Source organism: Xyrauchen texanus, chromosome 12 (genome assembly GCF_025860055.1).
Source record: "Xyrauchen texanus isolate HMW12.3.18 chromosome 12, RBS_HiC_50CHRs, whole genome shotgun sequence".
NCBI classification, from domain to species: domain Eukaryota; kingdom Metazoa; phylum Chordata; class Actinopteri; order Cypriniformes; family Catostomidae; genus Xyrauchen; species Xyrauchen texanus.
Genome location: NC_068287.1, coordinates 16,057,600 through 16,068,203, shown reverse-complemented (window position 1 = coordinate 16,068,203; position 10,604 = coordinate 16,057,600). Strand labels below are relative to the sequence as shown.

At 37.4% G+C, this 10,604-nt stretch overlaps 1 protein-coding gene across 1 annotated transcript; it reads left to right on the top strand.

The window, feature by feature from the left end:
- Positions 1-317: 317 nt before the first annotated feature.
- ube2ia (ubiquitin-conjugating enzyme E2Ia) lies at positions 318-9,380 on the top strand. The gene is made up of 7 exons (XM_052138713.1): positions 318-471; positions 3,974-4,068; positions 4,473-4,556; positions 4,708-4,780; positions 4,892-5,001; positions 6,815-6,894; positions 6,987-9,380. The coding sequence occupies exons 2-7, from the start codon at positions 4,003-4,005 to the stop codon at positions 7,045-7,047; spliced, it is 474 nt and encodes a 157-aa protein (XP_051994673.1). The 5' UTR covers positions 318-471; positions 3,974-4,002; the 3' UTR covers positions 7,048-9,380.
- Positions 9,381-10,604: the final 1,224 nt, after the last annotated feature.

Here is a 10,604-nt window from a genome sequence, read left to right as displayed (position 1 = left end):
GTCACCATTCACTTTCATTGCATCGTTATTTCCATACAGTAAAAGTGAATGGTGACTGAGACTAACATGCTGTCTAATTCCTTTGTGTTCCAAGGAAAAAAAGAAAATCAGGTTTGGAACAGCATGAGTAAATAATGTCAGAACATTCATTTTTTTTTTATAAACTATCCCTTTAAATTAGGTGTACAGGTGATATTCATCAGCCAGTATTTATAGGAAATAGCTTGTAAGTCATCAACAAGTAATTACAAGGAATAATCCATTTAGAGTGAAACTCAATATATATCGACACAGTTTTACTCAGGCAGATGCTTGTGCGCTTATGGGCCCCAGTTATCTCTGGTAAATGTCCGTGTTTTCTCTTTCCCCAGGAGGCAAAGTTCGACAGCTTTATTTTGCTTTCAGTTTGATCGAATTCCCAATTATAGGCGTTTGGTTAAAAGGATCAGCATATAGCTTCCCTTATCAGAGGTATGTATGCCACAGCGACTTAAAAAAAATGGACGTTTTGGGATATTTTCTGCCATGAGATCATACGGAGTTTGCGCTGTTTTTGTTTGCTCATCTTGCTAGCCCATGCTAACGCGAAGCGTGATACTACAACGCGAGCGTTATAACGATTTTTTTTTTTTTGGCGAATATTTAATCGTAAGTCACACTGTAATTTTCACTCAGCGGCAGAAGTGCGCTGTGAGGAATTAATGTTTGCGGCATCGCGCTGTAAATGCGCGTCCTGGTTCACATCTGACAGCTCGAATTCATTCAACGCTATTTATTCGTCATTAAGTTGACCCAAGCGCAATAAAGTAGACGCGCCTAATTATAAAAAGCACATGTATTGATTTTAGTCTTAATAGCAGTGTACGGTGTCGCTGTTGACTCTTAGATGCGATCTTAAGAGAATTTGTCACTGGTGTTACAACCATTGCTTCGTTAGGGGAAGATAAAATAAAGAACATCAGTTAAGTTGTCCTTTTTAACACTTTTTTTAATAAAAAAATTGGTTACCCCAAGGTTTTATGGCTGAAAACTGAATTGAAAAATGTGGGGGTTTTGAGAGAGGGAGACCTAGGGCTGTTCTATTATGGCAAAAGTCATGAATATTTTTGTCAATACTGAGATCACGTTTACTTAACACGATTACTCCTTTACTTTTGAAATGTAAACTGCACTGGGTAGGGGAGGAGGCTATTGTTATGATATTATTTTGTCAAATAAAGAAAAGCCTCCATCGCCATAATTTACAGCAGGGGTGCTCACACTACTATTGAATGAGATCTACTTTTTAATCATGTTATTGCAGCAAGATCTACAATGTAAAATAAAGGCTATATATTATCACAATACCAACATTTCAGGTGTCTAGTGAAATTTGACTATTCTCAATACAAGCTTCAAAACAATAACCCTAAGTAATATGTTAGTTCTGGAAGAATTCTGTAAAGTTCTTCAATAATTATTCAAGACTGTTAAACAGTCAGTAATAACCGCAATTAATAGAAATGGGTTGAAAGTAATAGAACAAAAAATACCAATTAAGAATTCTGTTTTTATTTTATACAGCTTTAAAAGTTTAACAGCAGTAGGCTATCAAGTATTCACGTAAACATTCAGAATGAAATACAACACCACTACTACTGGTATTCACCTTAAAATTACTAATGTATAATAATCATAAAGTTACTCTGTCAAGAGAAGTGTGTTTTTCTGGTGTCATTGTTTATTACAATGACACTATATATTGCAACAGGTCTATTGGTTTACATTTATACTTGCAAGTCTAACATTTTAATACAAATCTTTAAAAAAAAAAATGTCAATGTGTTTGACCGTTCAGGCGTGCATTAGTGCGAGCATTTTCGGAACATGCACACATACGCCGCCTGTCAATCAAACAGGGTCCAGCTGTTACTAGATCTTAGCTTGCAAATTATAAAATGATGTGCTCTAGATTACTTTCAACAGCAGAATAAGAAAATTAACTTTGTAATAAGTGACATGCCTAGGCTAAAACAAATATAGCCTGTTTCTTTTTCGTTTGACATTTTAATCCGTCTGCTTGTCGGGCAAGTAAAATACTTTCACTTGCCCCTTCAAAAATCCAATTGTCCCGGACAAGCATTAATGTTGAGTCCTATTAAATATTGTATTTAGCAGTCTTGGATAACTATATCTACAGTATAGCTCCTAAAGTAAATATGCGTTGTTTTAAAGGATATTATATTATTTTTTGAAAACGAGCCAAAAAAAAGACAAATCAAAAATGTATTCTGTTCCAATGTATAATCGGCAAAGTTTACACTATCGTTTTTTGTTCAATTCGATCTATCTTAACTCCCCCCCCCCAAAAAAACAAATAACTTTCTTTTCTAAATAGAGCTGCGTATTGTCAGTTTTCTTCATGATAATTTACACCCCGTGAATGTGATTCATGTATTATGATACACTATGTCACAAACCATCACGTTATAATCTAGCGTCAGCAAATGCACACGAGTCACAAGCGTCCCTGTGCCAGAGTGTGCATCAGCCGGAAGATTCAATCTCTTCCCCGGTCACTTCACGCATCTCATATGGCCGAAACGTACTTCATGCAAGTGCGCAAACGTAGAAGCGAGCAATTGGCCAACGCGTGGTCCCGTTGTCCATGCATTACGTGCGCTCTTGCATGCTCTGGCAGTTACAAACCTCAGACCACTTGGAAACAATAGATACATTTTTTTTTTTTTAGGCATGACCATGAAACCAGTCCTGCTTCCGAAACGTGTGTGTGTGTGTGTGTGTGTGTGTGTGTGTGTGTGTGTGTGTGTGTGTGTGTGTGTGTGTGTGTGTGTGTGTGTGTGTGTGTGTGTGTGTGTGTGTGTGTGTGTGTGTGTGTGTGTGTGTGTGTGTGTGTGTGTGTGTGTGTGTGTGTGTGTGTGTGTGTGTGTGTGTGTGTGTGTGTGTGTGTGTGTGTGTGTGTGTGTGTGTGTGTGTGTGTGTGTGTGTGTGTGTGTGTGTTGCCCAAGTCCACCTTGACAATTGTTTATTTAAAGAAGAAAATCCACTCTTGCGGCAACTACTTGCATTGGGAAAAGTGTCAGTGCACAGTAACAAATCAATGATGCGTGAAATCGAGTTTGCATGGCAAGGTGCGTCTGAGTTCATGTACTTGCATGGAGTATGTTTGGGCCTTGATACTATATGATTGCAATTTAATTTCTTTTTTCCAAATTTGGCATGCTCAATGCACTGATTCAATCCGGGTGGTGGAGTATGAATCTCAGTTGCATCTGAGACTGTCAATCCGCATCTTGTAACCTGGCTTGTTGAGCACATTACAGCAGAGACCTAGCGTGTGGAGGCTCATGTTTTCTCTGCAGCATCCACGTACAGCACCCCACCGAGGGCACGTACCACATTATAGTGACCATGAAGAGGGTTACCCCAATATAACTTTACAATTAGTTGCTTAGGAAGCCTGACTGGAGTAATTCGGCATGCCATGGATTCGAATTTGCGACTCAATGTGGTAATCAGCGTCTTTACTTGCTGAGCCACCCAGGCCCCCCTTTTTGTGCTCCTTTCAAATATTGAGCTTTTATGTGTTGCCCGTTTTTATTGTTTTGGCACCTGCATTGTTCAATTCCTTACACTTATACTCTACTACATTGATTATAATCAAGTTTAATAATATTCTGCTTTTCTGATCATAAATGATTAAAATAAGTAGTGCAACATGAGTAGTTTGGACCTTTGTCCACCCTACCTGACCTTTTATTAGTAGATATTTGTATCTATTCTAAAGAATGTAATGACAGCCGATATTTATTTACTAGGATTGAGATTAAAACCATATTAATTACACTTTTTTTTTTTAAATTAAAACTTCCCTTGTTACATTGAAAGCTGATTGTATGTTTACAAACGGCTTCACAATGCCGTTGACACCATGCATTTTGCTTAATAAAGACAAATTATCTGTGTTTTCCAGGTTTACATTCATTTAGTGGACCACAAGTCATGTCTGGTATAGCACTAAGTCGTCTCGCACAAGAACGAAAGGCTTGGCGGAAAGACCATCCTTTTGTAAGTATAAGGTGTTTCAGATCACAGATGTGCAGCTGTCATTTAAAGGTGTTGAGCAAGAGAATAGTGTTTTGTTTTTTGGATATGTTTTGTTAGACGTTTAATGTCACTGTTCTCATTTAACAAAGTTTAGAGATTTGAATTATTTAGAAATGTAGTGCAGCCTTTGGGGGAGGGGGTGGATTGCAAATTCGATACTTAAGTGGGTACTTTCCCTTTGTGGTTTAGAAACCATTATTTTATGTTCTCACACTTTGTTATTAAAGCAGCTGAGAACTACTCATTGTAACTGTAGGGGACTGGAGTGTATGTGCACATAGAAGAAATGTTGCATAAAACTATTGGCAAGAGTGTTAAACTTGCAACTGCACAATTTTTTTTATTTTTTTAAATGATTGTTTTAGGGTTTTGTAGCCGTACCAACAAAAAACCCTGATGGAACTATGAACTTGATGAATTGGGAGTGTGCCATCCCTGGAAAAAAAGGGGTAAGGGCAGAATGTTGAAAGCCCAAAACATTTTATATTTGCTTTGCCAAATGTTTAATACTGAAAAACAGTGCACGTTTGCTGACTTTTGTTATTGTGCATTTATTGTTTTTGCAGTTACTTTAGGTATTTTTTTTTTTTCCTTTTTCAGACGCCGTGGGAGGGGGGCCTATTCAAACTCCGGATGCTCTTCAAGGACGACTATCCTTCTTCTCCACCAAAGTGTAAATCAGATGTTTAGTGGTGCTAATTCATTATCTGCACTATGCTGTTTGCATGTTTGTTGCATTGTGCCAACTTGTTGTATATTGCCATGTGGCCTTCTCTTCCCTCAGGTAAATTTGAGCCTCCTTTATTCCATCCGAATGTATATCCCTCTGGTACCGTATGCCTATCTATTTTAGAGGAAGACAAAGACTGGAGGCCTGCCATTACAATCAAGCAGGTAAGCGAAAGAGGTGGTTATTTTCAAACATTTAATAACTGGTAAGAGATTTAGTTCTTGGGTTCCTTTTCTCTAAGAACCAGCATTAATTTCTCTATGAAAATCAGACTTTTACCTTGGGTTGAAATATTGCGTATTGAAATATATGGCATCCCTGAAAAGATGTATAATTTATTTATACATTCACAGAGCATTTTATTCGGAACTCTATGGTCCTAAATAAAGTGCCTGACATGGTCTTCTGCTATTGTAGCTCATCTGCCTCAAGGTTCGTCATGTTGTGCATTCTGAGATGCTATTCTGCTCCCAACAATTGAGTGGTTTTCTAAGTTACCGTAGCCTTTCTGTCAGCTCTAACCAGTCTGGCCATTATCTGTTGACTTGAGGCATTTCCGGCCACAGAACTGCCACTCACTGGATGTTTTCTCTTTGGCACCATTCTGAGTAAACCCTATAGACTTAATAAATCCCATGATATCAGTAGGGGTGTAAATCGGACATTTCGTCACAATACTATCTTGAATCTATTCTCTTGGCCTGCGATCCGATATTTGCTGATACTTCAAATTCTGCCGCGATTTGATTCCGGGCCTGCTATCAATATTCCGATATTATTTGCCTATTTTACACAATCAAAAAATTCATCAAATGCAACAAAATATAATTTTATATTCTTCAGCTCCCTGTATACACAACAAAATGAGGTACTTCAGATATTCAGAAATTATACAGATAATAATATTAGAAATAAAGCCACACAAAAGTAATCACTCGTTTGATGACTAATTTTTCAGTTTAGTCCAATTCAAAATACTTGTTTTCTTTGCTACAACTTCCACAGTTGTAATGAGAAATTCTGTAACCGTTAGTTGGGATATATTTTTTGTAAGGGTGTAGATCAGTTAAAAGTCTGAACTGATGCTGAGCAGGTGTTTCTATTTCCCCCATTAGTGCTGTTCATATTGTCTGCATTGTCAATATGTTTCACATGGATTAACTACATAATAGTATTTTAAAATGGCAAATTCTCATGTAAAATTCAAATGGGTCGCATGCACAATGATATCGACGGAAGCCCGAATTAATCACGCATGTGAGCTGCTCTGCGTTCGTCACGAGTGCTCCTATTTTAAGGAGTGCCAGGTTGATGCGCTTGCACGGATTCTGTCAATGGAGCTTGCATTTCATGGGAAGCCCTGTTTACACGTGTGTACGCCGCATGGATGGCGGAGCACAATTTGGCTTCAAAGACCAACACCTCTGTATCCCACATGAAAAGCATATTTATCACTGAAGTCAAATTAATGTTATAAGGTTGCGTCATCGCCTGATGGAAATGTGTATGGACGTGGCTGACATGAGAGTATTAAAGGTACATCTTAAATGTCTATATCGATATTTACGCATTGTCATTGACTCGATGGATCTTCTAAGAAACACAATTTTGGTCATGACAAAATGTTGATGTGTAGTTACTTTTTTTTTTGTGACTTTTTTTTTTTTTATCATTTAAACGAGTAAATCTATATGCATTGCGGTTTAATTTACACATACAGTAACCTTCTGTTTTAAGAATATATTTGTGGTTGAATTATGGTTTGGTTGGATTTTGAATTGTTAATGCAACTGACAGGTTTCAGGTCAGATTAAGATGTTGAAGATTTGAATGCATACATTGGATTTATTTGGACTACTGGGGTGTTGGAAAATCTCCATATCCAGACTGCACAAGGCATCCCTGAAGAGGGCAGTATTGTCTAACAATGCACAACTATTTATGCAGTGTCCTTCTGGTTTGTTTGTTTGTCTTTAGATTTTGCTAGGAATCCAAGAACTCCTTAACGAGCCAAATATTCAGGACCCTGCACAGGCTGAGGCATACACAATTTACTGGTACGCTCATCCAAATTTAAATATAGCTGTCTTATTGCTGCTTTACTTATTGCCTTTTGTCATCAATCTTGTGTTTTGCATTTCTGTTTCAGCCAAAACAGGGTGGAATATGAAAAAAGGGTCCGAGCACAAGCAAAAAAGTTTTCACCGTAAACTTTCACGTTTTCCCACTGTAATGGAAATGGGTTTTGACCAGGTCACCTCACCCCAGTTACTTCCCCTTTTTAAATCCTATCCATTTCATACTCCTTTCATGAGTTGTGCCATTTGTCAATCCACCAATGCTCATTCTGACACTCTTTGGGGTTTTAAATTTTGGCCTTTTTGTATGCTGTTTTTGCCATTTGGGCTATTCCACAGCATAGGAGCCCTCACTGGGTTATGTGAGATTTATTTTGTGTATGGGGAGGGTGGGGGGGGGGGTACTTGGTAATGGTGCAGTGCTTTTACATTTACAAAAGTAAAAAGGCACAAACATCGTTGCAGAAGAAATAATATTCCACAGATGCAAAGGTATGAGCCTAAAACTTTTTTTCTTTTTTTTTCTTTCATACTGGTCTCCTTTAGTCTCTTTTCATGGTTTTAATGATTTAAAACTTGCTATTAATGTCAGTATTTCAACTGCTGTAAAATAATACTTTTATACTTTCTTTACTTTGAATTAGTCTCTCTAGAGATGTATCCATTCCTGATGCAGGCAGAATACTAAGCATGTACTATTCAGTTTGCTAGCATTGTGCTGCCTTGGCCATCTGTGTACCGTTAATAAGACTTAAAGTAAATGGCCTCTGAATCAAATGGAAGGCAGGTTAGTTAACCGATGCATCAGTCTTTTTGTGTTTATATGGTGTTTTGTTTATGTAAGTGTATAGAGTAAATAAAAATGTTTATACAAAGCCAGTCATGTGGTTGCAGGTACATTGTGCACAAGTTTCAAACTGTGAATGGATACATTTACACCATCCTTGAAAGGTAAGTCTTCATGTGGTTCATGGTCGGTGTGTGTGTATAAATGACTATGGTATAGTTGTTTCTCCTTCCCCCACTAAAGGCTGAATTTGGAAGGATTGTATTGTGTATGTTGTTAATACGGAATGGGACTAGGGATGTGCTGCGGTGGTCGACTAGTTGTCCAACAACTGACTAGTTGATTTTGTGGGGTCAACTACTAACATTATTTTTAGTGATTGGTTGTTTTCTTTGAAGACAGTTCTTAAATTGGTAGAGATGCAAATTCTTATAGGGCTTTTTTTCTTTTTTGTGACGATTGCGTAATGTGCTTAAACGTTATTAATGTTCGGTACAGTAAAACATCTGCAAGAAGTTTTGGATCTTTATGTACTGCTGCTGTTACAGCCATCAAAGCACTGCATCTCATTACAAGATGATCCCTATCTGTTAAATGCTCTGCTGTGAGTAATTTTCCTGAATTTGTGATGCACTTTGGAGAGATTAAAGTCTTTTGCTGATTCTGTTTGACACTTAATATAAAGTTGCAGTAAAAAAAGTTCAATGGCTGTTGCAGTTCTGCGCTTCTGAATGCGTGCAGCGAGGTTTGACCTGATACTCCCAAGCTCTGTTTACATTTGAAGTGCATCATTTTGCATTCTGGAAGTACAGAAGCGGCTTTGTGCCATTCTTTATTGAAGCCTTTCTTATTTCTTTCTTTTATAGTTTTGTGCAATAAGATGTTAGTTATTTAGCCTGTTTAGTTTTTGAATATCTGTTAGTAACAATGTTGAAGGGCTGCACCGTGTCCATATAACATGACCATAATGGGCCTAATATTATACATTTTTATCCGTAACATGACTAGTTGATTTATGAAAATTGGTAGTTTTGCTCATTCCTGAATGGGACCACTAGCACCTAGATTTTAAATGTTGTAATGTCTTTTAGTAAGTGCCAATTTATTGGTCCTATCCGATTAAGATGTATTGTACTCCCAGGACAAACAGCCAGATGGAAATGAGACCGGTAGCTGCCCTTGAATTGTATAAGCCTACTCTAACTGAAATGTGATAAAGATTTTCCATACTAGTTATGTATTCTTCCTCACAAATGTAATGTTTAATCAGGCTGACATTAACTGAGATTTTATTTACTGTGCTCATACCCATGAGAATTGTCTTGTTCGGTACTATGAGATTGTCAAGGAAATTCTAATAAAATGGGGAAATGCTGGTCTTTAGGCTTTTGTGGGGTTAAAGCACAATTATAAATGGGATGTAGAAATCTTGCAGAAAGAATTCATGATCCGTAAGAGTCAGTCTAAACTGAACCATTAAAGATGTTCCTGTGCTAATTGCTTGAAGGGGATTTCTAGAGTGTTAACGTCTAATTATTGGTTTTACATTTTTGTTTTTTGCACTCCTGTAATGAGTCCTAAAAATGGTCATGTGTAGTGTAAAGTCTCAAACTAAACCATTTGTAATTTGTTTAGTTTGATTTTGAAGTAAAATGGTACCAGGAAATGTTTTGGACTGGTTTCATGAGTCGCCTGTTCATTGAACCAGGCAAGAATGTCAGAGGTAATTTTATTTGAGCCAGTAAGTAGACACCTATATACCAGCCGTAGTTAACAAGCATGCAATTATATGTGTATCATATTACACAAGCTTCTGGAACCAAATGGGTCGCTTTTATGGATAATTATCAACATACAATACAATAATATCTCGAACCTTTTAGAGTCAGTTGTGCATCTTGTGGGAGTTCATGCAGTAACCTCAAGGGCCTTGTTGCTTGCATCTTTGAAGAGCTGGTTAAATAAGATTAGTACACAATGCAAAGTACAATTCTGCAATGGAAATTAAATCATTAACTCTGCTACCGGCATCCTTAAGCAATTCATCCTTTTTATCCGTCTCTAGAAAGGTGCCGTTGAGATTTCCCTCAACCATGTTTCATAAATACTGATTTGCCATTTAAAGACCTAGACATCAGGAGGGGAAAAAAAAAAAAAAGTTTTTCATTTTAATTGCCTTATTTCCAGAGTCATTTAATTTAATATCTATTTAGGACTCACTGAATGCAATGGGAAATTTCACAATTGTTCAGGTTTCTCTGAGACCAGGACGAGAAATACATTTGGTGTATTTGCCTCCCAAAACCTGATTGTTCAAATTAGAGCTGACATATGAAGATCTTAACACCACCTGCTGACGCACAAACTTCTCCAAGTACGTTTAACCCAAAACACAAAGCTCTGTATCCCTTTTCCTACAATCTTTTGTAAAGCTCGAGTTGTTTTAAAGATGCTGTGTGGAAAGCACTTCAAATTGTCTGAGCCAGCTGGGCGGTGCACTAATGATGTGCCCATGGAAACAGACGGAAGGGTTATTGTCAACCTTTTCCTCTGATCAAAAACCAAGAGTTATTTATCTCCAGTCATCCACCTGAGGGATCAGCCGCACCTCCAAATTATAGCACTAAAATGTTCAACTGCATGGGTTTTTTATATCAAGGTGGCCCATATAATGCTTTTGCTTTTTTGCATTAATTAATTTATGCTATTTAGTACCCTCAATGTCAAGAAATAACTTTCCTGAATTTGTGTCTGGCTCTTTTATAGAACAGGGCTCTGATTCATTGACTTGAGATGTTTGTGAAGCCTTTCAAATGAACTAGATTTCTGCTTGAATGACTCAAATTATTTTTGCACTGCACCCAGGTAATAATTACAATCTGGCGTAGTTAATTAGCAAAAG

Bases quoted from the DNA above. Each gene is read 5' to 3' on its own strand.
- ube2ia (XM_052138713.1), top strand. From the start codon at position 4,003: ATGTCTGGTATAGCACTAAGTCGTCTCGCACAAGAACGAAAGGCTTGG. The intron at 4,557-4,707 runs GTAAGGGCAGAA...TTCCTTTTTCAG, and splicing joins CCATCCCTGGAAAAAAAGGG to ACGCCGTGGGAGGGGGGCCT. The intron at 4,781-4,891 runs GTAAATCAGATG...CTCTTCCCTCAG, and splicing joins TCCTTCTTCTCCACCAAAGT to GTAAATTTGAGCCTCCTTTA.